The sequence below is a fragment of the Astyanax mexicanus genome, chromosome 11, assembly GCF_023375975.1.
Source record: "Astyanax mexicanus isolate ESR-SI-001 chromosome 11, AstMex3_surface, whole genome shotgun sequence".
NCBI classification, from domain to species: Eukaryota; Metazoa; Chordata; class Actinopteri; order Characiformes; family Acestrorhamphidae; genus Astyanax; species Astyanax mexicanus.
Window position 1 is genome coordinate 47,328,524 of NC_064418.1, and position 27,451 is coordinate 47,355,974.

Below are 27,451 nucleotides of genomic sequence, written 5' to 3' on the forward strand. Positions count from 1 at the left end.
AAAAATCTGCCTCATGAACATGCTCTGGAAATGCACTGCAGAAATTATGGGGTAGAGAGGTAGACAGGCAGGTACTGTATGCTGTCCAGCCCAAGCCATTATTTAATCAGAGCATTAAATCTACTGATTACTTTCAGGATTAAAATATTAATTATATAAATTATGTCCTATAGCTTTAAAGGGGAGATGTTGCTGATCACAGCTGTGAAATTAAAACTGTAAATCTCTGAAACCCTTTAAACTGAGCTCAGTTCTTCTGTGTTCATCAAATCTACCTTCACGTGTCTTTGTGCAGCTCATGATTCTGTTAATGTTATATATTAAATATAAGCAGCAGTATTTAACACTGTGGATTTAACACTCTCTCCACCAGGCCACCAAATACCAGCTTCATCTGGACAAACAGGTAAATAAACACACACACACACACACACACACACACACACGTGCCACAAACAAACAAATAAAACATTGTAAGTGTGTGTGTGTGTGTGTGTGTGTGTAGCTCAGCGGGGGACGGTGCATCAGCAGGTTGTAGGACACAGTGTGTGGAAATTGACCTGTAGTTCCACCTGCAGTAAAAACTGTTACTACAACTGGTTCAGACAACTCTGGATCTGGTACCAGTACACAGATGGAGGTTACTGGCAGCAGACTCCAACTGACATTGGTTGTTCATCTACTGCCACAGTTTGGATCGAATCCACCAGTTCCTCTGATCAGGATAGATACTCCTGTAGGGTCAATTACAACATCCAGCCTCCTTCATACTGTAAGTACAGAGTCAGTCTGTCTCTCAGTGTCACTAAAGAGAATCATTCAGGCTGTTTAAAACCAGGAAATCAGGTTCTACTTTAGAACGATGAGGTTAATTCTGTATTCTGTGCAGTTCTGAGAAACTGAGTACCAAAGATTTGAGTTCAGTAGAATAATTAGTTTCCTTATCTTAATACTTTGATTCCTGTACAATAAATAATAATAATAATTCAGATAATTTTCTTGTTTATTATTGCAAGTGAAGTTATGAAATAACAGAATCCCTGAAGCTACTCCACTTCTTAATCTAACACCTTATAAATCATGTCTTTTTGGTGTAACCTCACCCCCCTCTCCTCCCTCTGACTCAGTAGTGTGTCTCAGTCTGTATTTATCAGAGGAGGTCTAGTTTTCTAGCTGTAAGCAGAAGCTGACTGTGATACTGCCTCTTAGTCTCCTCCCACGTTTTTATCTGCTGAAGGTTTTAATTGAGAGCTGATTAAATTGAGGAGAACATTTATACTAAAGTTATTTCAGATCTCACTTACTCAAAATGTTATCCATTCTAAAATCTTAATCCTTCTTAGCAGTAGTAAGTCTGTGATTTTATGCAGCTTTTGTTGGTTATTCAGAATTAATTATTAAACATAATTAGTACTAAAATAAATATGAATAAACAAAGGTTGCATAAAGATTTTCTCTAATAGAGAAACCTACAGAACCCTTTAAATACCAGCAGAAGAGGAACACAGCCACAAACACAACAGCATCAGTGAAGCCATGCTAACAACAGTGCTGTAAGAACAGTGACTGCATATTTCATTTCAGAGAGTAAGCCTGATATGAGAAATTGCTTTTCCGTGTAAAGCCCGGGAAACACCAGCAGCTTCACACTGACCCCTATCCTGATTCATTTTCTGAACACTGAGTTTTTAAGTTAATTTTTATTATTTATTTATATTGAATATTTTTATATTTCTAATTTGAACATTTTCGTGACTACTTTTTAAAATGTTCAGCTGCCTGAAATATGGAAAAAAGAAGGCAAATATGTAATAAATAGCAGGACTAAGTCAGTAGCAGTGCTTTAATTGATGTTCATCTATTATTATTATTCTATTAATATTTAGTTTCTGACAGACAGTGTGAGCTGGAGAGGATTCAGATTTTTGGTGTAAAAACAGTTTAAAAATTATTTTCAGGCATGTCTTGATGGTTGTCAGACTTTTCAGTACTTGATACCAGTACTTGATTTCCAACAAATGTAACAAGTCAGTGATTTCTCCAGAACTAACAGGGCAGGAAATCTTGTTTTTTAACGTTTTATTTTACATATATTATTACCCCTTTTTTAGTAAATTTTCTATTCTATTTGTATTGTTTTAAATACACAGTTTAATGTTTTAATGTGCTGCACTGTGAAGCAATTTTCCATCTTTGACCTTTCATGCATTTCAATATATTAAACATTCTCTACAAATTAAGCTCATCTTCTTCTTTTTTTTCTTCTTCTTCTTCTTCTTCTTCTTCTTTTTCTTCTTCTTCTTCTTATTATTATTATTATTATCAAGCTATTAAAATAAATTAAGAGTGCTTTCATCTTCTTCCAGATCAAATAAGAGACACTGTTTATATTAATGACACAGTATAAATGTAATACTAAAAACAACATTATTTTAGTATGAAAATGTTATATTGCTTTAGGATTAAGCATTTACCAAAACAACAAAAACAAAACAACCTCAGATTTAAAACAGATTAAATTGTCGGTCTAGATAATCAACAGGAAAAACAAGACAGAAGACGCCCTGCTTTCCTCAGTGATTCATGAGTTTAACTAAATATAATAAAATGTAATGAAGTTAATGAAGCTGAACACTAAAACTACACTATAGAACCAAAAGCAGAACACAGTCACTGATTTATCTGATTTAGAATAGAAGCTCCGCCCACAATCAGTGCAGACCTGCCCACAGGTAGGGTAGATATTACAGTGTTTTACTCACACTCAGTATTTCAGTTCTGCTGTTCCCACTGATGTGTTTAGTAAATATTGTTCTTCATTTATCTGTTTCTGATTTTACTGTTCAGAACTGTTTCAGTACTGACTGATCAGCACTGTACTGACTGTGACTCTGTGTGTTCCAGGTAAACTGGGTGAGAAGCAGTGGGGCATGACATACACTCCTGATAGTGTGTGTGCTCTGGAAGGTTCATCAGTTGATCTCTCCTGCTCTTATAAACACCCTGGAGGACTCACAGTGACTGAATCATTCTGGTTCATTAATGAGCAGCATGTAGATCTGCGAGAGGATGATCAGTATAAGGGGAGAGTGCAGTATTACCAGACCCCATGTAGAATGAGAATCACTGGTCTGAGAGTGAGCGATGCTCAGACATATAAGTTCAGATTCAACACTGATGATCCTGATGGTAAATACTTTGGCAGCTCTGGAGTCCGTCTGTCTGTCACAGGTAGTTCTGGATCATATAAAACAAGTTTATTTAACTATGAGAGATTTCTACAGATAAAAATTAGACTAAATCATGTTTAAAATCTCCTGCAGGTCTGAAGATTGGTGTGTTGAACACAAAGGAAGGAGGAAAGCAGCTGAACTGTAGCTCCACCTGCACTCTGACTAACCCCACCTACATCTGGTACAGGAACGAACAGCCTGTATCTGAGCAGAACAGAGCTGTACTGTATCTGAGGGACCGCACTGTGGATGCAGGCAGCTACTCCTGTGCTGTGAAAGAACACGAGGAGATCCGCTCTGCTGCTGTCTGTAAGACATCACTTTACACTGCACTCACTCTGTTATCATCTCACTGGCAGATTCTACTGGATTATACTCAGTTTATTCAGTTACTGTCATATTTTATATTACATGTTCATCACCACAGGTCTAGAGCCTCTGCAGGCTGGCTGTTGTATGATGTGTAGCTCCACCCATCCCCATTTATTTTAATGACAGAACAGCCCCACCCTTTTCATCTCATTTTTCTCTTCTAAACTGTCTATTACCATTCACAAGTTTACCTCTTAGTCAGTCATCTGGACTGAAACAAATAGCTAATGTGACTAAGAACAGCTTTATCATGTTTTTTTCTGATCATGTAAACTGAGATTCTAGTAGAGCTACCTCCTTACAGCGTGTTAGTGATGTATTTATGTTTTTGTCCATTTAGTAGTTTGTAGAAAATCAGGAGAATTTTAATATCTGTTCTCCATTTAGATTCTCCCAATGACACCAGAGTGGTTGTTCTTCCCTCTGGAAAGAGAAAGGAGGGAGATTCAGTGACTCTGACCTGCAGCAGTGATGCAGATCCTCCTGTTCTCACCTTCAGCTGGTTTAAACAGAGACCAGCTGCAGATGAATCACTGGGAACAGGCCAGAATTACAGTATCACCAGTATCAGCTCCCAGCACAGCGGACTGTACTACTGCACCGCTGTCAACCAGCTCGGACAGCACAGCTCTGCACCCGCCCGTCTGGACGTGTTCTGTAAGTGCAGTTTGTTCTGTATGATCCTGTTTCTTCTGAGTGTAAGAAGTTCAGTGATTAGCTCAGTCTCTGTGCTGTTCAGATCCTCCCAGACCTCCATCTCTATCTGAGTTTAACGGGTTTAACGGCTCGATCACGCTGGTGTGCGTCAGCGACTCCAACCCTGCCAGCTCTTACACCTGGTTCAGGAAGACAGGAAGCAGCTCTGAACCTTTTAGAAACGGCTCTAATTTAACTTTAGCTGCTGGAACTGGTGGAGTTTTCTACTGTCTGGCAGTGAATCAATATGGATCATCCAACTCATCAGAGTGGCCGTTTACATCAGGTGTGTTGTATGCTTTTTAAATTTTACACTATTGTCAGCTATTTGTGAACAATCAAGACATACATTCTTGTAGGAAATACAGTGATAAATTTAAGAAAATTGAAGTTTTACTTCCGCTACTTGTTTCTCTGTGGTGTCATTTACATATACACTCCCTTCAAAAGAACTGGAACAGTGAGGCCAATTTCTGCTGTAGACTAAATATATTTGGATTTGACATTAAATATGATCAACATTTCAGCTTTTATTTTGACGTGGGAAATTTCATTATCACCATCATAATCACCAATATAACCACCTTGTTATGACAAATGTAATAATTTTATGCATGTTCATTCACTAGATCTGACCATTTATGATTATTCATTTCACTAGATGTTTTATCATTTGTAATTCACTGATTACTTTATTACTTTAATGCACTTATATTAATTCGTTTGCAAACTTGCTCTTGAGTTAGTGTGACACTTTGTGATGTGCTGACTAGCAGAGAGACTTTGTACTGATAACCATTGATAACCTCTGTCTGGGAACAGAACAGAAGGGAGGTTTGAAGGATGCAGGTGCAGGCGGAAGCCCTTCTGCCCATGTATGGTTTATGTTTTCATAATAAGGCAGAGTGAGAATGGATAACACTCTCTGAGAAACTGTTGGTCTCTCAGAGCACACTCAGAGCTTTTGCAGAGCTGTACTCTATATTTTGCATTAATAAACTTGTTACTCATTTGACACGACTCAGAACTTAATAGTTGTCTTTATTAATTGTCACAGGTATTTCCACCACAATTTCCATCATTTTTTGTGAGCAAAACTGTTGGAACAGCCATCACACTGGTAAAGATTAATCTTTGTCTCATCAGTCCATAATCAGTAAATGGGCTTGTTTCTGTACTTCTTGGCAAAATCCAGCCTGGCCTTCCTGTTCTTCTTGCTAATACTGGTTTTCATCTTCTGGGGAAGCATGAATTTTTCTGTGAAAAGTAGATTGACTTCTGCCCTGTAGGTTGTTGCTGATGTCATTATAGTTGATTTAGGGTCTTTCATTACAACAGACACAATGTTTATGTCATCAATTGATGTAGTTTTCCATGGTCTACCTGTTTAACATCTTTAATGCAGTACACCAGTGACGACTTTCTTCTTCAGAACATTACAAATGGAATGTCCAACCGGCTATTGCCAAAATTATTGCAATGGCTCTGATTTTAGCACATTCTCTCTGCATCACAATTGCTTATTTTCATTTGAGTCTGACATTCATCGCTTTTTGTTATTTGAATAATCAATGTATCAGGACACACCAGGGCAATAAAACACACCTGACAGTCACATGTTCCAAGACTTTTGCTCACATGAAAAATGGGTGGGTTCAGACAGAAGGTGCTGTTTTCTGAAGTGTGTATTAAATCCAGTTGTAAATAACTGGAAATATTAATTTCTCATATTCTCATATTCTCATATTCATCTTTTAATGCCAAACTCAAATGTTTTCAGTCTACGATACAAATAAGGGATTGGCCTCACTGTTTCAATACTTTTGGAGTGGAGTGTATATATACAGCTAAACTGGTGTAGGCTGAATGGGTGGAGCTAAACTGCAGTATATTGTTTTATTTAGTTCCTTTAGCTGATTGGTGGAAGCAGTATGCAGTCTGGGCAGCTGTTGGATTGGTTTCTGCTCTGGCTCTCTCTCTTCTTACTGCTGTTCTGTGCGTTCTGTGAGTAACATTACTCTTTCATTATTGTTCTGAATATCTGAACTGTCTGTCTAAATACAGTTTTAACCTCAACATAAAACTTCTGCCTCAAATTGAAACAGTTAAAGATGTGTTTTGTGTTTAATGTGAGATCAGGAGGAAGAGGAGAGCAGAGAGAGGTGCTGATGTTCAGGTACTGAGAGAAAATTCTACTGAAGCTGTTTATGAAAATGTTCCTTTAGAGTTTTACTGAATATAGACTTTAATCTGTGTCTCCTCATCTCTCTCTAAAAGACTCCAAAGCCTGGAGACGACACGTACACAGCTCTAAACCTCGCCACCACCTCTTCCTCTGAGTACGACACTCTGACAGTAAGTCAGTGCAGTGTGTTTGTGTGTATTTCTTGTTAGACATAGTACATTATGAACATTATCAGTGTTTAATGTCGATTTATCTTGCTTCATCAGCATGCTACACACTCCCCCAGTGATACCTACTCAACCCTGAACCCTGCAACCAGGACATCATCTGAGTACGACACTCTGACAGTAAGTCAGTGCAGTGTATGTGTGTATGTGTGTGTTCTTATTGATAGTATATTTAGTTGACATTGAATTTAATCCACAGTGGACCCTTCGCAAAACATCTCAGCCTGCCACCAGCATTCCTCTAGGATTACTTTAAATACAAAACATAGTCATATACAGCTCTGGAAAAAAATTAAAGACCACCTAAAAAGGATGAGTTTCTTTGATTTTACCAATTTGAAAACTTCTTGAATACAATCAAGAAGAAGATGGATGATCACAAACCATCAAACCAAACTGAACTGCTTGAATTTTTACACCAGGAGTGAAGCAGCATAAAGTTATCCAAAAGCAGTGTGTAAGACTGGTGGAGGAGAACATGATGCCAAGATGCATGAAAACTGTGATTAAAAACCAGGGTTATTCCACCAAATATTAATTTCTGATCTCTTAAAACTTTATGAATATGAACTTTTTCCTTTGCATAATTTGAGGTCTGTAAGCTCTGCATCTTTTTTGTTATTTCAGCCATTTCTCATTTTCTACAAATAAATGCTCTAAATGACAATATTATTATCTGGAATTTGGGAGAAATGTTGTCTGTAGTTTATAGAATAAAACAACAAGGTTCATTTTACTCAAACATAAACCTATAAATAGAAAATCAGAGAAACTGATTCAGAAACTGGAGTGGTCTCTTACTAATTGTAAGAAAATTTAAAATGAATAAAAAGATGTTAACAAAAAGAATCCAGCTCTGAAACTTTCTTTTGGGATCAGACTACGTTCACACAGTGCAGAACAGGAACACTCAGGTATCACTTGTATTTTCCCAGTAAAAGGAGATGAAGCACCAACCTGATAAACACAAAAATACTGTAAAACTATAAAACACTGATTCCTGAACTGAAAATACACTGAAATACATCTGTAATATCTTAAAACATGTAATAATTAAATATTAAATTAGTTAAATTACTGGTACGTGTTTTCTTAATGTTAAAGAGAAACCATTATACTATTACTATTAGCTGTTTCTATCCTGCAGATATCCTAAATAACTGATATAACATCAACCAAATAAAGTATATTTAGTTATGAATAATGTTAATATTGTTTTATCTTCAGCACGCTACACACTCTGCCAACGACACATACTCAACTCTCAACCCTGCAACCAGGACGTCCTCTGAGTACGACACTCTGATAGTAAGTCTGCAGTGTGTGTGTGTGTGTGTGTGTGTGTGTGTGTGTGTGTTCAGTATATAACAGTTTCTGTGTGTGTGTGTGTGTGTGTGTTCAGTATATAACTGTTTCTGTGTGTTTCTGTGTGTGTGTGTGTTCAGTATATAACTGTTTCTGTGTGTGTGTGTGTGTGTGTGTGTGTGTTCAGTATATAACAGTTTCTGTGTGTTTCTGTGTGTGTTGTGTTCAGGTTGTTGCTCCTCCCCCGGTGCAGAGCGGAGCTCCAGACGAGGAGAATAACTAACAGCCGTGTTCAGTTCCTCTTTATTCACTGCTGAAGATTCAGATCTTTATAGAGGAACAGAGGAGCATTTCTGGGATTAGACAGCTTTTAGAGATCATCACTCATCAGATTCTGTCCTAAAGTCATAAAGAGATTCAGTCAGATTCACTCAAAGCACCTCTGTCTGGTGGTGGATAGAAGTTATATGGAGTTCCACAAAACTCTCATCTATTAGTCTATTAGTCTTGTATTTGAATCTCTGCTGTTTAAGTGAAATTCTCCTCTTCTTTCAGTCCCCCTCACCAATCATGAAAAACAAAATGGATGAACTATTAAACTATTGGATAAAATTATATTATCTGTAATCTGTAAAAAATGTTTTATCAACTTTATAATCAAAGATTTTGCTGTATAATATTGTTTCTTTATATATATAATAAATATAGAAATATAAATTAGTCTCTCAGAAAATGAAAATCTAATTTTATCTAAAGAGGTAAGAAATAAGAAATATATTTTAAGATGTTTTGTTTAGTTTGTTTTGTATTTAAAAGTTTGTATTTAAAGTTTGTCAGGAAAAAAAAGAGACCACTTACAAATAATAAGTTTCTTTGATTTTACCAAATTAAAACCCCCTGGAATTTAATCAAGAGGAAGATGGATGATCATAAGCCATCAAACCACCAAACTGAACTGCTTGAATTTTTGCAACAGGAGTGAAGCAGCATAAAGTTATCCAAAAGCAGTGTGTAAGACTGGTGGAGGAGAACATGATGCCAAGATGCATAAAAAAATGTGATTGAATACCAGGGTTATTCCACCAAATATTGATTTCTGAACCCTTAAAACTTTATAATATTTTTGTTTATTGGAGCTCTTTTTTTATTATTTCAGCCATTTCTCATTTTCTGCAAATAAATGCTCTAAACGACAATATTTTTATTTGGAATTTGGGAGGAATGTTGTCTGTAGTTTGTAGAATAAACAACAATGTTCATTTTACTAAGACATAAACCTATAAATAGTAAAATCAGAGAAACTAAATTAGAAACTGAAGTGGTCTCCTAATTTTTTCCAGAGCTGTATATAAATATATTTACTTACTTTTCTTTATTTTCATGTATTTTTTATTTGATTTAAAAATAAAGTAATAAAGCAATACTGTTGTATGTATTATTATTGTTGTTATTAATAATAATTATTGTTATTTTTTTTTTAGTTATGTATTGATAGTTAAGACTCTTTGCTATGTTACAGGACTGCAGTGAGAGCAGGAAGTGAACAGAGATGCAGTTTTAACACCATAAATCCAGTAGAGGGAGTCAGTTCTCCACCTGTTTACCTCCCAAACTCCACCTGTGTAGATCAACCTGTCAGTAATATGAGGTCAGTCCATGTTAAAGTCAGCAGTGTCCAGATTTCCATCCAGCTGTTTAATTAGATTGTTTTATACATCATATTTTAATAGTGTTGGACATTTACTCTAGTTTAAGGTCTGCAAGTTCTAACAGTCAGGATTCCCTTTCATTTCTGCTTCAGTCCACTGGAACCTGCTGTCTCCTGCCCTGTTTCAGAGCTACAGCTGGACACAATAACGGAAACACCTGTATTCTGTTCACACTAACTGTATTTTTATTCAGCAAATGTTATACTTATTATTATTAAATATTCAGAGTCTGACAGTCACAGAAACTACTGTATCTAATCTGTGTAGATTCAACACAGTATAAACACATAGTGACTCAGTTTTCTTCTCTTTTCACAAAGAAATTAAAGACTGAAAAATTATTTTCTGATTAATTGGTTTAATGCCTCCTGTCCAGCAGTTAAGAGTAACATTAATATTATATTTATTATTATCTATATATGTTTCAATATATTGTAATACAAAAAAAATGCAATGTATTACGATTTAAAAGAAAATTACTATTATGGTATGAAAACAATATTATATGACTTAAACTTAAACTTTTATAAAGAGCTCCCCTGTATAAGGGTTGTCTAAAGGTCATGTGGTCAAACATCGCACTTGTTGATGGTGTGAAATGAGCCCATTTCTCATCTTCTGTTTCCTGTTTCATTACCCCTTAACCACATTTACACCTCTGCATCTCTTCTATATAAGTGTTTTACAGCCTTATTATTCATACAAATTCAACATCATTAACCATTTACTGATAATGATATGAGAACGATCAGATAGTCCTGACAATAAATTAATTAATTAATTAATTGATGACTGACGTTCTGACAGTCTTAAGCGAAGTATAAAAGAGCAGCAGAGGACAGGAAGTAGCTCTGAGCTAAAGGGGAGATGTGAGGACAGAATTAAAACTGCAGAACACACCGTCATCTTTTCTTCTGACTCTTCTCTCTATTTAGACCAGAGCAGATCAGAAGTGAAGGACAGTAGGACTGAGGATCTTCTGGATCTTCTGATATCAGCTGTGTTTAAAGAGTGATGCTGCCATGTCTCCCCAAAGATCAGCAAATATCACAGCAGCAGTGATCCTCATTTTACTGGCAGGTAAACTTTTACATTTATTACCATTTCTGATCTTTTTCATATTAATTAGTTTCAAATGTTTAATATCCATGTGTGTGAACTGAAAGTGTTTAGACTAAGTCTGAATCAGGTTTTTTTTTATCTCACTGATTTTCTTTATTGTTGCAGTGAGTGTGTGTAGATCTTTAAGCACAGTGCTATATTAATCCACGATAAATAATAAACACATTTTATTTATGGATAAATCTTAACCAATATGTGAATCACCTGTGTGCAAAACATATTTCAGTCATTCACATCATTGTGGAGAAATTTAAACTCCACTTTTCTCTGCAGAAACTTTGGCCAGGCCACTCCTAAATATTCATATAGTTTCTGTTCAGCTGCTCAGATGTGGGTTTGCTTTTCTGTTTTGAGTATTTGATTTTCTGCAGAACCTGATTATGTTCAGCTCATAAACAGACAGACTAATTAACAATTCTTTAATACAGAACTGAATTCAGGATTTATTTAATAAAAGAAGGTTGTACAGGTTTTGAGATGGAAAAACATCCCCACATTAATAACACTACCACCACCATGTTTAATGTTTATATGAGTTTCTACTAGAAGAACCATGGTTCAGACTGATCAATCAATAGAAAATTAAGAGCACTTATTCTTACACCCTGCGCAAGGCACATTATGATGTTAATTACTATCTGCTCAACGTGTTTATACTTCCACTTATCACACACACAAGTACATGCTGAAGTGCACAAACTCATCTTTTAAATAAAAAATAAACATTATAAAAAATAAATACATATTGGTGTTCTTGTAAATGATCTGATTGGTTTCCTCTGCTGAGAAGAGCTGGACACGTCCAGGTATCTGCATCATTAAAATATCCATATGCCAAAGTCAGAGCTCACCTGGCTCTTAAAGCGAATGTCAAGTAACACACTAATTGGTTTATTTCACTTTACGCCCAAAACACACCCATGATTAATTAAGAGAGTAAGTACATGCCCTTTCCGAGCTTCGAGCCGCACAAGGTGTACTTTTCCCGTCGTTACGAAAGCAAAGACACACTGACACACCCTAAATCAATACACATGTTGATTGGTTTATGGCTCACCTACATATCTCTAAAATTGGGCCCTAAGCCTTTACCACATCACACACAGACAGTAGAGAGTGAAGCTTAGCCTCACAGTGAATGAAAAACATTAATAATCTCTCACATCTAATATCAGATAACTAACTCTTCACCCACATACTGTTCTCTAGCTAAAGATAGAAGGTGCAATAAGAATGTTAGAAGGGTATTACCATTATTTGAGGACTTTATATTGATTATAGACTATATATATATAAGTGTTTCTGTGTATAGATTTTAAAAGACTCAATGAATCCAGAACTATATTAACTAAAGTATTGGGAGAGCTGTTAATTTATTGTTTTGTCCACCAATCAAGGGTGTTAAAACAAGATTATCTTGTTTTTTTAGACAGTCTCTGCTGTGTTAGCCTTTAAGGCTTGCTCCTAACACACAACAAATAGTGAAAATCAGCCTCATGAACATGCTCTGGCCTTCTGCAGAAGTCCTGGGGTAGAGAGGTAGACAGGCAGGTACTGTATGCTGTCCAGTCCAAATCATTATGTAATCAGAGCATTAAATCTACTGATTACTTTCAGGATTAAAAGATTAATTATATAAATTATGTCCTATAGTTTTAAAGGGGAGATGTTAATACTGTAAATCTCTGAAACACTATAAACTGAGCTCAGTTCTTCTGTGTTCATCAAATCTACCTTCACATGTCTTTGTGCTGCTCATGATTCTGTTTTTTTTTTTTTTTTGGCCCAACCACCACCCCCCCTCTTCGGAGGACAATTAATACTTTATTTTTATTTATTGTATTATTATTATTATTATTATTATTATTATTATTATTATTATTATTATTATATATATATTTTGTGTGGATATAGTTGTGGGAGTTCAGGGTTTGCTCATGATTCTGTTAATGTTATATATTAAATATAAGCAGCAGTATTTAACACTGTGGATTTAACACTCTCTCCATCAGGCCACCAGATACCAGCTTCATCTGGACAAACAGGTAAACAAACACACACACACACACACACACATATATAGAAACATACACACACACACAAAGACACACATTCCTTGTGCCACAACAAGGATTCCTGAAAAAAAAAAAACATTGTAATTGTGTGTGTGTGTGTGTGTGTGTGTGTAGCTCAGCAGGGGACGGTGGATCAGCAGGTTGTAGGACACAGAGTGAAAAAATTAGCCTGTAGTCCCACCTGCAGTGGAAACTGTTACTACAACTGGTTAAAACAACGCTGGATCACAGACTCCCGGTACACAGATGGAGGTTACTGGCAGACTTCAACTAACATGGGATGTTCAACTACTGCCACAGTTTGGATCGAATCCACCAGTTCATCTATTCAGGACAGATACTCCTGTAATAATAACTACGTCTCCTCTCTTCCATACTGTAAGTACAGAGTCAGTCTGTCTCTCAGTGTCACTAAAGAGAATCATTCAGACTGTTTAAAACCAGGAAATCAGGTTCTACTTTAGAACGATGAGGTTCATTCTGTATTCTGTGCAGTTCTGAGAAACTGAGTACCAAAGATCAAGTCAAGTCAAGTAGTTTTATTGTCAATACTGCATATTTACAGGACATACAGAGAATTGAAATTACGTTACTCTCCTTCCCAATTTTACAGCAAGTACAGATAATAGATATAATAAAGGAGAATGGGAGACACTATGTGTACAATACAGCAGGGACACAAATAGACATACATGAGACAAAAACAAGGTGCAGTGGTGTGGGGGAGGAAAAGATATATAAATATAAGTAAATAAGTAAAAATAGATATATAATTATAATATAAAAGAGTGGGAGACACTATATGTTCAATACAGCAAGACACAATAAACATACGTAAGACAATAGTGCAATATTGATGGTGATTGAGATGGAATGACAGTAAAAATAGTAAATAACAGTAGTGCAAATACGGTATATGGTATATAGCTTAAGGCTGGTAAAGTGAATGGGTGCGTAAGTCCTTATAGTTCACAGTTTAATTAAGTGGAATTAAAGTGCGTATTGACAGTGCAAGTATATCAGTAGTGCAGGTGTTGTGTAGTGCAAGTCCGTTTGGAAGGGACCAGTACTTTGTGCATTGTAGTGCAGAGTTTCAGTACTTTATTAGTGGGGGGGTCAGGATGCTGAGGGAGTGTGTGCTGGGGCAGGATTGGGATGGGGGGTAGAGCAGGAAGAGAGTTCAGCATCCTCACAGCCTGATGGATGGGGCTGTCTCGCAGTCTGCTGGTCCTCGCCCCGAGACTCCGCAGTCTCCTCCCTGATGGCAGCAGGCTGAAGAAGCTGTGTAGTGGGTGAGAGGGGTCTCCTGAAAGACGGAGGGCTTTCCGTGTGAGGCGGGAGCTGTACAAGTCCTGAAGGGAGGGGAGAGAGGTGCCAACAATCTTCTCAGCTGCTCTCACGATGCGCTGGAGGGTCCTGCGGCAGACTGCTGTGCAGGCCCCGTACCACACGGTGAAACAGCTGGTCAGTATGCTCTCGATGGCCCCTCTGTAGAAGGTGGTCATGATGGGGGTGCGGGCTCCAGCTCTTCTCAGCTTGCGGAGAAAGTAGAGACACTGATTTGCCTTCCTGGCCAGTGACGCTGAGTTGGTGCTCCAGGAGAGGTCCTCTGTGATGTGCACACCCAGGAACTTGGTGCTGCTCACCCTCTCCACAGCAGTTCCGTTGATGAACAGAGGGGTGTGCAGTGTGTGAGTTCTCCTGAAGTCCACAACAATCTCCTTGGTCTTCTCTGTGTTCAGAGAGAGATTGTTGTGTTTGCACCAGGAGGCCAGGCGGCTCACCTCGCTCCTGTAGTGTGACTCATCGTTGTTGCTGATGAGACCCACCACCGTCGTGTCATCCGCACGATGACTTGACGAAGAGGTTGGAGGTGTGTGCTGGTGTGCAATCGTGGGTCAGCAGAGTGAACAGAAGGGGGCTCAGCACACATCCTTGGGGAGCCCCTGTGTTCAGTGTGGTGATGCTGGATGTGCTGCTGCCAACCCGCACTGCCTGTGGTCTTCCAGTCAGGAAGTCTAACAGCCAGTTGCACAGTGAAGTGCTCAGCCCCAGACTGTCCAGTTTGTGTATGAGCTGTTGGGGGACGATTGTGTTGAATGCTGAGCTGAAGTCAACAAACAGCATTCTGACGTAGGTGTTCTTCTTGTCTAGGTGTGTGAGGGCTGAGTGGAGAACAGTGGAGATGGCATCATCGGTCGAGCGATTTGACCGATAAGCAAACTGGTAGGGGTCCAGGGAGGGGGGGAGCAAAGACTTGATGTGATGCATGACTAGTCGTTCAAAGCACTTCATGAGGATGGGGGTGAGTGCAACTGGACGATAGTCATTGAAACAGGATGGCGATGCCTTCTTTGGGACAGGGATGATGGTGGTGGCTTTGAAGCATGTGGGAACCACCCCCTGACTCAGAGAGGTGTTATAAATGTCAGTATAAACCTCTGCGAGTTCCCAGGCACAGTCTCTCAGCACACGGTCAGGAATGTTGTCAGGCCCAGGAGCTTTCCGAGCATTGATCCTGCTGAATGCTCTCCTCACACTGTCTGGGGACAGCGTCAGCACCTGGTCACCAGGAGGAAGGATGGATTTCTGGGCGGGTGTGTTGTTGAGTGGCTCGAACCTTGCGAAGAACCCATTCAGGTCGTTCAGCAGAGATGTGTCACTGTCGCAGGTCTGTGGATGTGGTTTATAGCCTGTGATAGACTGGATACCCTGCTACAGGTTCTGTGTGTCTCTGCTGTCACTGAAGTGTTGGGAAATCTTCTTTGAATACAGCCTCTTAGCTTTCCTGATCCCGCGGGACAGGTTGGCTCTGGCTGACCTCAGGCCTGCCTGGTCACCTGTTCTGAAGGCTGCATTTCTAGCCTTCAGGAGCTTGTGGACCTCTCCTGTCAGCCATGGTTTCTGATTCGCTCGAACAGTGACGGTCTTGAGGTCGGTTACATCATCAGTGCACTTGGTGATGTAGGCAGAGACAGTTTCTGTGTACTCCTGAATGTCTGTGGAGTTGTTGTGGGTGGCAGCCTCTCTGAACTAGGGCTGTCCCTAACGATTATTTTTTAAACGATTATTCTAACGATTATTTTTTTCGATTAGTCGACTAATCTATTTATTGAGAAACATATTTAAATAATTATTATTTTACGTTTTAAAGCAAACGATAAAATACTATATTTATATATAATAACAACAACAGCAACACAAGCCTACTAAACCAAACCCCACACTTATAATCACTTACATGTACAACACGTTTAGATCTATAACGCTAAAAATGAATAAGCTCCCATACACCACAACCGTGTGTTGCACTGTTTTCTGTGACCGCTAGATTTTGTGACCACGGGCAAGTAGTTCTCAGCAGACCGGTGCACTGGCCGATTCGAAACGTGTTCGTTTCTAATGTTTACCCCGACTGGCCAAAACGGTTCAGTTTAGGGCTGAGGGTAAGGTGTAGGTATAGAAAGCTTCCGTTTTGCCAATGAACGCTCATAACCGTGAGCACTGGTCACAAAATTCCGACGGTGACAGAAAACGGTGTGACACCGCAGCGCCGACGGCGCTAGCTAAAATAACTTAAGGCAGCTAGCTTAGCTAAACACCTGAACTTATGAATAATGCTACTGTTTCTGGAAACTGCGAAATGCCATGCACAAATATAAACCAAAAATGTATAATTTCTGCCTGTGGCAGGTTTAAAACCTTTGGTAGACAGCCTTAAGTCTTTTTAAAGACACCCGCGGAGACCCTGATGTAAACGGTAACTTACTGTGTGACCCTGTTGACATAGTGCTCCTGGATGTTTGCGCTTCAAGTGCTCCTTTTGCACATATGGCAGAGGACCACATTGTTGCCCTTTTGCGTGAAATGCTCCCAAACTTTAGATGCCCGCTGGCGTTTTTTTGTAGCAGTTTTCACTACCGCAGTTCTACAGCGGGGGTGTTGTGCCGATTCTGTCCGCGAAGCGGGAGTCAGATTCAGCAGAGAGTCGGATTCGGCACAAGCGCGGCAGCACCTCGCGGTCCGCGGTGTCAGTTGTAAGCGCTCGCGCTAGCCGCAAAATACGGCAGAAAACACTGAGGGAGCTGCAGAATTATGTATGGGACTAGAATATGAGCTCTCACCAGAACAAGCGAATCTCTCTCTCTCTCTCTCTCTCTCTCTCTGTGTGTGTGTGTGTGTGTCTGTCTCTCTCTCTCTCTCGCACGTGAACTCCTCCGCGTTTGACTTGCAGAACTGTGTTTAGCTGTTCTTAAAAATCATTTTAATTAAATAATAGTTCTATGCTTCTATGTTACCGTGTTAATTAACATATTTACGACGCGCCGACGCACGTTATGCAAATCGATGTATTTTCGTAATCGATGACGTCGATTATGTCGACGCGTCGCCCCAGCCCTACTCTGAACATATTCCAGTCTGTTGTGCTGAAACAGTCCTGAAGTGCCTCTGAGGAACCCTCTGGCCATACTCGTACCTGCTTAAGAACTGGTTTGGTGACTTTAACCAGTGGTCTGTAAGCTGGCATTAGCATAATGGTGAGGTGATCAGAGGCTCCCAGGTGGGGGAGGGGGGAGGCTCGGTAGGCTCCTCTGTGTGTAGTAAAGACCTGGTCCAATATGTTGTTTCCCCTGGTTGGAAAGTCTATGTGTTTAAAAAGTCCAGAAAACATACTCTTTGGGTCTGCATGGTTGAAATCTCCAGCCAGAATGAGAAAAGCATCTTGGTGCGCTGTCTGCTGTTCACTGATGTACTGGTACAGTTCATTCAGTGCTTCACTCCTCACGCTGTTGTTGGAGGTCGGAGGGATGTAAACAGCAGCGATCAGCACGGCGGAGAAATCTCTCGGTAGATAGAACGAACGGCATTTGATAATCATCAGTTCCACTACCGGTGAGCAGTGTTTACAGACCACAACAACGTTCCGACACCAAGCATCGCTGATGTAAACACAGAGCCCGCCGCCGCGGCTCTTACCTCCGTCAGCTAGCGCGCGGTCCGCCCGATAGCATGTTAGCCGCTCCAGCTGAACGGCGTGGTCCGGGACGCTGTTGTTGAGCCAGGTTTCGGTGAAAACATAAACACAACAGTCTCTCACGGTCTTCTGAGTTGACTGAAGTAAGCGGATGTAATCCAGTTTATTGTCCAGAGAGCGTACATTGGCCAAAAGTACGGTGGGGATAGCTGGCTTGTGTGGGCTAGCCGCTAGCCTCGCTCGGATACCCCCGCGCTTACCCCGTTTCTGCCTTCTCGCCTGCCGCCTGTGGCGCTTCCATTGTGGGCGAGCTGCAGCGGTGGGGGTCGGTGGGGGTGCGGGTGTCCGGTTTAACTCCAAAAGTGAGTTTCTGCCGACTCCAAGCAGAAACTCACGGCTGTAGGTGCATTTCAGGACGTGAACGCACGACAGAGACGTACAAAAACACTGCGACTTACGAGACAAAAAACACGAAAACGCTGTTTCCTAGGGGGGGAGAGAAGCCGCAGTGTGTGCACGCGCTGCCATCTTGGATACAAAGATTTGAGTTCAGTAGAATAATTAGTTTCCTTATCTTAATATTTTCGATTCCTGTACAATAAATAATAATAATAATTCAGATAATTTTCTTGTTTATTATTGCAAGTGAAGTTATGAAATAACTTGAATCCCTGAAGCTACTCCCCTTCTTAATCTAACACCTTATAAATCATGTCTTTTTGGTGTAACCTCACCCCCCTCTCCTCCCTCTGACTCAGTAGTGTGTCTCAGTCTGTATTTATCAGAGGAGGTCTAGTTTTCTAGCTGTAAGCAGAAGCTGACTGTGATACTGCCTCTTAGTCTCCTCCCACGTTTTTATCTGCTGAAGGTTTTAATTGAGAGCTGATTAAATTGAGGAGAACATTTATACTAAAGTTATTTCAGATCTCACTTAACTCAAAATGTTATCCATTCTAAAATCTTAATCTTTTTTAGCAGTAGTAAGTCTGTGATTTTATGCAGCTTTTGTTGGTTATTCAGAATTAATTATTAAACATAATTAGTACTAAAATAAATATGAATAAACAAAGGTTGCATAAAGATTTTCTCTAATAGAGAAACCTACAGAACCCTTTAAATACCAGCAGAAGAGGAACACAGCCACAAACACAACAGCATCAGTGAAGCCATGCTAACAACAGTGCTGTAAGAACAGTGACTGCATATTTCATTTCAGAGAGTAAGCCTGATATGAGAAATTGCTTTTCCGTGTAAAGCCCGGGAAACACCAGCAGCTTCACACTGACCCCTATCCTGATTCATTTTCTGAACACTGAGTTTTTAAGTTATTTGTTTTTATTTATTTATGTTGAATATTTTTATATTTCAAATTTCAACATTTTCTTGACTACTTTTTAAAATGCTCAGCTGCCTGAAATATGGAAAAAAGAAGGCAAATATGTAATAAATAGCAGGACTAAGTCAGAAAACTCAGTCCAGTAGCAGTGCTTTAGTTGATGTATATTAATATTTAGTCTGACAGACAGTGTGAGCTGGAGAGGATTTAGATTTTTGGTGTAAAAACAGTTTAAAAATTATTTTCAGGCATGTCTTGATGGTTGTCAGACTTTTCAGTACTTGATACCAGTACTTGATTTCCAACAAATGTAACAAGGCAGTGATTTCTCCAGAACGAACAGGGCAGGAAATCTTGTTTTTAACTGGTGTGCCAAAAAATCGATTCACATAAGAATCTTGATTCTCATTTACTACGATTCAGAATCGATTTAAAATGTCCCAAAATCGATTCTGAGGGGCGGGTTTTAGACTGATTTTGGGCTGGGTATTTTTGTTGGACCTGGCAACCCTGGGGATAGCGCTTGTCCCTTTGGAGATCTTCCAGACACACACAGAGCGTAGGTGTTTGAGAATCACCGGTAAGATGGCAGAACAAGCACTATATTACCTTAGATTAACGTGTAGTTTCAATGTTTTATGGCAGAATGCTTCATAACAAGCATAAAAAAGATCGCTAGTAGTTAGTTTCAGTAACTGTTAGCTAGCTAACTAGCTAACTTTCCAGTTCCACCTTAAATAACGCTACAGGTGGCAGCGGGCTGCAGCATTTAAGGCGGAACGGAAAAATAACAATAAGCTAATCAGAGCTAATTTCAGCTCCTCATCACAGAGGAATTAAGGAATGGACAATATGAATTAATTTCTCCACCTCCTGCCCCCTTTCTGAAGAAATACAACCACCTTAAATTAACTAGTTAATCAGCAGCTGCTCCTGAACTTTAGCGCTCCACTGCTATCATCACATCAGCCCAGCAGCGTCACCTACACACCACCGCTAGTAGCCTGGTAATAAAGCAGTGTTATTTATTTATGTATTTATTGTTCATTAACGTCATTGTGATATCCCAGTGATTCCTCTGTCACTGAGGACCCACATTCCTGCACATTTTATTGTTTTTGTAACACATTACTTGCTCCAGGACCAGTGTATATTATGGAGGGTTTTTTTTCAATACGATTCATAAGCCAGAAGCAGAAATATTTATAATTCAAATCGTTTTGAATCAAAAATCGATTTTGAATCGAATCGTGGCCCCCAAAATCGGAATCGAATCGAATCGTGAGATAGTAATCGATTCCCACCCCTATTTTTAACCTTTTATTATTACCTTTTTTAGATATACATTACACATATTACACATATTCACATACATTATTACCCCTTTTCTATTCTTTTTTTATTGTTTTAAATACACGGCTTAATGTTTTAATGTGCAGCATTGTGAAGCAGTTTTCCATCTTTCACCTTTCATGCATTTCAATATATTAAACATTCTCTACAAATTAAGCTCTTCTTCTTCTTCTTCCTCTTCTTCTTCTTCTTCTTCTTCTTCTTATTATTATTATTATTATCAAGCTATTAAAATAAATTAAGAGTGCTTTCATCTTCTTCCAGATCAAATAAGAGACACTGTTTATATTATGACACAGTATAAATGTAATAATAAAAACAACATTTTGTTAGTATGAAAATGTTATATTGCTTTAGGATTGAGCATTTATCAAAACAACAAAAACAAAACAACCTCAGATTTAAAACGGATTAAATTGTCTGTCTAGATAATCAACAGGAAAAACAAGACAGAAGACGCCCTGCTTTCCTCAGTGATTCATGAGTTTAACTAAATATAATAAAATGTAATGAAGTGAATGAAGCTAAACACTAAAACTACACTATAGAACCAAATGCAGAACACAATTACTGATTTATCTGCTTTAGAATAGAAGCTCCGCCCACAATCAGTGCAGACCTGCCCACAGGTAGGGTAGATATTACAGTGTTTTACTCACACTCAGTATTTCAGTTCTGCTGTTCCCACTGATGTGTTTAGTAAATATTGTTCTTCATTTATCTGTTTCTGATTTTACTGTTCAGAACTGTTTCAGTACTGACTGATCAGCACTGTACTGACTGTAATTCTGTGTTCCAGGTGAACTGGGTGAGAAGCAGTGGGGAGTGACTTACACTCCTGATAGTGTGTGTGCTCTGGAAGGTTCATCAGTTGATCTCTCCTGCTCTTATAAACACCCTGGAGGACTCACAGTGACTGAATCATTCTGGTTCATTAATGAGCAGCATGTAGATCTGCGAGAGGATGATCAGTATAAGGGGAGAGTGCAGTTTTACCGGAACCCATGTAGAATGAGAATCACTGGTCTGAGAGCGAGCGATGCTCAGACATATAAGTTCAGATTCATCACTGATGATCCTGATGGTAAATACACTGGCAGATCTGGAGTCAGTCTGTCTGTCACAGGTAGTTCTGGATCATATAAAACAAGTTTATTTAACTATGAGAGATTTCTACAGATAAAAATGTGACTAAATAATGTTTAAAATCTCCTGCAGGTCTGAAGATTAAAGTGCTGAACACACAGGGAGGAGGAAAGCAGCTGATCTGTAGCTCCACCTGCGCTCTGACTAACCCCACCTACATCTGGTACAGGAACGGACAGTCTTTATCTTGGCAGAACAGAGTTGTACTGGATCTGTGGAACCGGCAGGATGCAGGCAGCTACTCCTGTGCTGTGAAAGGACCTGAGGAGATCCGCTCTGCTGCTGTCTGTAAGACATCACTTTCCTCGCACTCTCTCTGTTATCATCTCACTGTCAGCTTCTACTGGATTATATTCAGTCACATTGGCGTAGGAACCGGGGGGATTAGAAACAGGTTGATTTGTCCCCACCAAAATGATCGCTCAGCTCAGCTGTATTATTAATGAGGAGACAGATCGCTGTGTGTAAATGGGAAATCTCTTAATGCCAATTACGGAGCCGGTTCAGGAATTAAGTTCCGCCTTTCAGTAGAAACAGCCAATCAGCTTGCTGGTTTTGCGGCGCGCGGAGTAAAGTCAGTGTGCTGGTGGGGTGAAGCCCGCCCTTTGCTGTGAGATTTAGCAGCGTGATCGGAAAGCAGCAGCTGATTTTAAAACAGATCTGGATAAACGGCGATTTTTTTTTTAAAGAAAGGTAACAGAGCTAACCATGTAAACTGTGATGACACTGTTTCTGATTAAAAAGACTCGTCTCCGAATCAAAACACACAGATTAAACTCACTGTGTGATTAATTCAGCTGTGTTAGTCAGTTAGCTTAACTTTGGAATTACCTAAATAGGGAGTCAAGGTTTAAGAAAAAAATAACTATATATGCAATGCACAACTTGCCCTGATGTACCTGATCAGCTAATCACTATTTCATTTTCAAACTGTGTTTATTAATTTAGGATTGCAGGACTTACTGTGAGATATAATGAACAACAATTCCTTTAGATAACTAGTTTGCTAGAAGCTGGATGTAGTGGATAGCCAGACTTTAGTACAATACTTTATGTTTAGCAGTTTCTTAACCATGATATCTGCCCTAAAATTGTGTTTTCCACCAGATCCAACTGATTAGCTAATAAACAGTCATTTTACTGAGTTTACCTGTTAAAATCTCTTAGCCCCTATGGATCATAAATCAGTCATTATGTATACCACCACTTACTTTATTAGGTGCCTTCAAAGCAGAGAAAACTCGAATATGCAGAACAGTGGGAATATGCAGGAACAGGGTGTAGAAACACTGATCTATCCTGGCTTCTGTTCAGTTGTGGTTCACAGTACGACCACAGTAAGACCACAAGTCCTGACGTCTAACGTTTATCTTAACTTCTGCCAAAAATCTCCATGAAACGTAAAGTTACATTCTTTTTTATAAACGGACAGCATAGAAAGAAGTGCTTTCAGTAAAAAAAAAAAGAAAAGCGCAGGACCCAAAGAAAATGTAAATATACAAAAGAATTGATATGCCAATACATAGTAATAATAATAATAATAATAATAATAATAATAATAATAATAATCATCAAATCTTATATTATTTAAAATTTTAGGTGATAACTGATCAGTTTTTGTCATGTGTATATAATATGAACGTATTTTTATTTTAACAACAGTAAATGTAAAGTGGAGTATTTTTAATGTTTAATGGAGTATTTTCTAATGTTTAGGTTGTAAAGTCACCTTTACTTGGATGTAACTAATAATAAACAGAATACAGAAAAAATGTGATTATTTGTAATTAAAATAAATTCCACAAATGTTGTTTTTGAAAACTATACGGTAGGCTTTGGTTCATATTAGCAAATGTGTTCCCCCCCAATATGAAACCTGCTCCTACGCCCTTGCTCAGTCAGAGTATTCAGAGTTCACTAATTTACCTTTTAGGCTGATATCTAAACGAGAACACAGCTAACGTGTCTAAAGGCAGCTTTAACGTGTTTATCTGATCATTTGACCTGAGAATTTGGTTCTGTATTCTTACAGCATATCAGTAATATGTTAGGTTTCAGTCCGTTTAGTAATAGGTAGATAATCAGGAGTATTTTAACGTGTAATTCTGTTCTCCATTCAGATTCTGCTAAAGACACCAGAGTGGTCAATCTTCCCTCTGGAGAGAGAGAGGAGGGAGATTCCATGATCTTTCTGTTCTCACCTTCCACTGGTTTTAGCATAGAGTAAATGAAGCACTGGGAGCAGGACAGAATGTAAACAATCCAATATCGAAAACAGTTACTAAACTGAATAAATCTAGTTATTATTCATTGTGCTGTTTACGACATCTGTCCTGTTCAGGCTGAGAGTTTGGGTCACTAATTCTGAGTCTCTGTGTTTCAGGTGTGTTTGAAAGTCTGCAGGTGAAAGTGGAAGGTGCTGCAGTAACACTGACCTGTAGCCCGATTGGCTCTCTGATCAATCCCACCTACACCTGGTACAGGAACGGACAGTCTGTATCTGAGTGTAGTTCTGCCTCCTGCTCTGTAGCTGTGTTCAGAGGAGACAGCTACAGCTACAGCTGTGCTGTTAAAGGCAGTGGTCTCTGCTCTCCTCCAGTGTGTGAGTTCAGATTTTCACATTCACTTATTTACCTCTCAGTCAGTCGTCTGGACTGAAACAAATAGCTAATGTAACTGAATGCAGCTTTATCATGTTTATCTGACCATGTAAAACTGAAATATTATAGTAGAGCTTTATTCTTTTTCCAACATGCCAATGATGTGTTTAGTTTTCAGTCCATTTAAAGATTAATATATAATCAGGAGTATTTTAATATCTGTTTTCCACTTAGACTCTCCTAAAGAGACCAGAGCGGTTGTTCTTCCCTCTGGAGGGAGAAAGGAGGGAGATTCAGTGACTCTGACCTGCAGCAGTGATGCAGATCCTCCTGTTCTCACCTTCAACTGGTTTAAACAAAGTGTAAATGAATCACTGGGAACAGGCCAGAATTACATCATCACCAACATCAGCTCCCAGCACAGCGGACTGTACTACTGCACCGCTCTCAACCAGCTCGGACAGCACAGCTCTGCACCCGCCCGTCTGGACGTGTTCTGTAAGTGCAGTTTGTTCTGTATGATCCTGTTTCTTCTGAGTGTAAGAAGTTCAGTGATTAGCTCAGTCTCTGTGCTGTTCAGATCCTCCCAGACCTCCATCTCTATCTGAGTTTAACGGGTTTAACGGCTCGATCACGCTGGTGTGCGTCAGCGACTCCAACCCTGCCAGCTCTTACACCTGGTTCAGGAAGACAGGAAGCAGCTCTGAACCTTTTAGAAACGGCTCTAATTTAACTTTAGCTGCTGGAACAGCTGGAGTTTTCTACTGTCTGGCAGAGAATCGATATGGATCATCCAATTCATCAGAGTGGCTGTTTACATCAGGTGTGTTACAGGTTTATTCAATTTTGCACTATTGTCAGCTATTTGTCAACAATCAAGACAGTGATAATTGAAGAAAATCTGTTTTACTTCTGCTGATTTACTTAGCTGATTGGTGGAAGCAGAATGCGGTCTGGGCAGCTGTTGGATTGGTTTCTGCTCTGGCTCTCTCTCTTCTTACTGCTATTCTGTGCGTTCAGTGAGTAACATTATTCTTTTATTATTACACTGAATATCTGAACTGTCTGTCTAAATACAGTTTTAACCTCAACATAAAACTTCAGCCTCAAATGGAAACTGTTAAAGATGTGTTTTGTGTTTAATGTGAGATCAGGAGGAAGAGGAGAGCAGAGAGAGGTGCTGATGTTCAGGTACTGAGAGAAGATTCTACTGAAGCTCTTTATGAAAATGTTCCTATAGAGTTTTACTGAATATAGACTTTAATCTGTGTTTCCTCATCTCTCTCTAAAAGACTCCAAAGCCTGGAGACGACACATACCCAGCTCTAAACCTCACCACCACCTCGTCCTCTGAGTACGACACTCTGACAGTAAGTCAGTGCAGTGTGTTTGTGTGTATTTCTTGTTAGAAATATTATGTTCTGAACATTGTTAATGTTTAATGTCGATTTATCTTGCTTTATCAGCATGCTACACACTCCCCCAGTGATACCTACTCAACCCTGAACCCTGCAACCAGGACATCATCTGAGTACGACACTCTGACAGTAAGTCAGTGCAGTGTATGTGTGTGTTTGTGTGTTCTTATTGGTAGTATATTTAGATGACATTGAATTTAATCCACAGTGGACCATCATTACATTACAGATCCCTTAGCAAAACATCTCAGCCTGCCACCAGCATTCCCCTAGGATCCCTTAAAAGACAAAACATATTCATATACAGCTCTGGAAAAAAATAAGAGACCACTTAAAAATTATGAGTTTCTTTAATTTTACCAAATTGAAAACCTCTGTAATATTATCAAGATTCTCATTTTCTGCAAATAAATGCTCTAAATAACAATATTTTTATCTAGAAATTGGGAGAAATGTTGTCCGTAGTTTATAGAATAAAACAACAAGGTTCATTTTACTCAAACATAAACCTATAAATAGAAAATCAGAGAAACTGATTCAGAAACTGGAGTGGTCTCTTACTAATTGTAAGAAAATTTAAAATGAATAAAAAGATGTTAACAAAAAGAATCCAGCTCTGAAACTTTCTTTTGGGATCAGACTACGTTCACACAGTGCAGAACAGGAACACTCAGGTATCACTTGTATTTTCCCAGTAAAAGGAGATGAAGCACCAACCTGATAAACACAAAAATACTGTAAAACTATAAAACACTGATTCCTGAACTGAAAATACACTGAAATACATCTGTAATATCTTAAAACATGTAATAATTAAATATTAAATTAGTTAAATTACTGGTACGTGTTTTCTTAATGTTAAAGAGAAACCATTATACTATTACTATTAGCTGTTTCTATCCTGCAGATATCCTAAATAACTGATATAACATCAACCAAATAAAGTATATTTAGTTATGAATAATGTTAATATTGTTTTATCTTCAGCACGCTACACACTCTGCCAACGACACATACTCAACTCTCAACCCTGCAACCAGGACGTCCTCTGAGTACGACACTCTGATGGTAAGTCTGCAATGTGTGTGTGTGTGTGTGTTTAGTATTTAACAGTTTCTGTGATCTCTGTGTGTGTGTGTGTGTGTTTCTGTTTGTGTGTGTGTGTGTGTGTGTGTGTGTTCAGTATATAACAGTTTCTGTGTGTTTCTGTGTGTGTTGTGTTCAGGTTGTTGGTCCTCCCCCGGTGCAGAGCGGAGCTCCAGACGAGGAGAATAACTAACAGCCGTGTTCAGTTCCTCTTTATTCACTGCTGAAGATTCAGATCTTTATAGAGGAACAGAGGAGCATTTCTGGGATTAGACAGCTTTTAGAGATCATCACTCATCAGATTCTGTCCTAAAGTCATAAAGAGATTCAGTCAGATTCACTCAAAGCTCCTCTGTCTGGTGGTGGATAGAAGTTATATGGAGTTCCACAAAACTCTCATCTATTAGTCTATTAGTCTTGTATTTGAATCTCTGCTGTTTAAGTGAAATTCTCCTCTTCTTTCAGTCCCCCTCACCAATCATAGAAAATAAAGTGGATAAACTCACTATTGTATACAATTGTATTATCTGTAAATAATATTTTATCAACTTTGTAATAAAAGTTGTTGCTGTATAATAGTGTTTCTTTATATATAATAAATATAGAAATATAA

General features: G+C 38.9%; 1 protein-coding gene across 1 annotated transcript; it reads left to right on the top strand.

Moving 5' to 3' along the window:
* Nucleotides 1-862: 862 nt before the first annotated feature.
* LOC125804991 (B-cell receptor CD22-like) lies at nt 863-27,031 on the top strand. Its single transcript, XM_049485128.1, has 12 exons — nt 863-867; nt 2,975-3,231; nt 3,324-3,542; nt 21,388-21,714; nt 21,807-21,882; nt 24,194-24,336; nt 24,569-24,832; nt 24,915-25,168; nt 25,627-25,704; nt 25,801-25,881; nt 26,740-26,820; nt 26,978-27,031. Exons 1-12 carry the CDS (start codon nt 863-865, stop codon nt 27,029-27,031), a joined length of 1,839 nt encoding a protein of 612 aa, XP_049341085.1.
* The last annotated feature ends 420 nt before the right edge of the window (nt 27,032-27,451 follow it).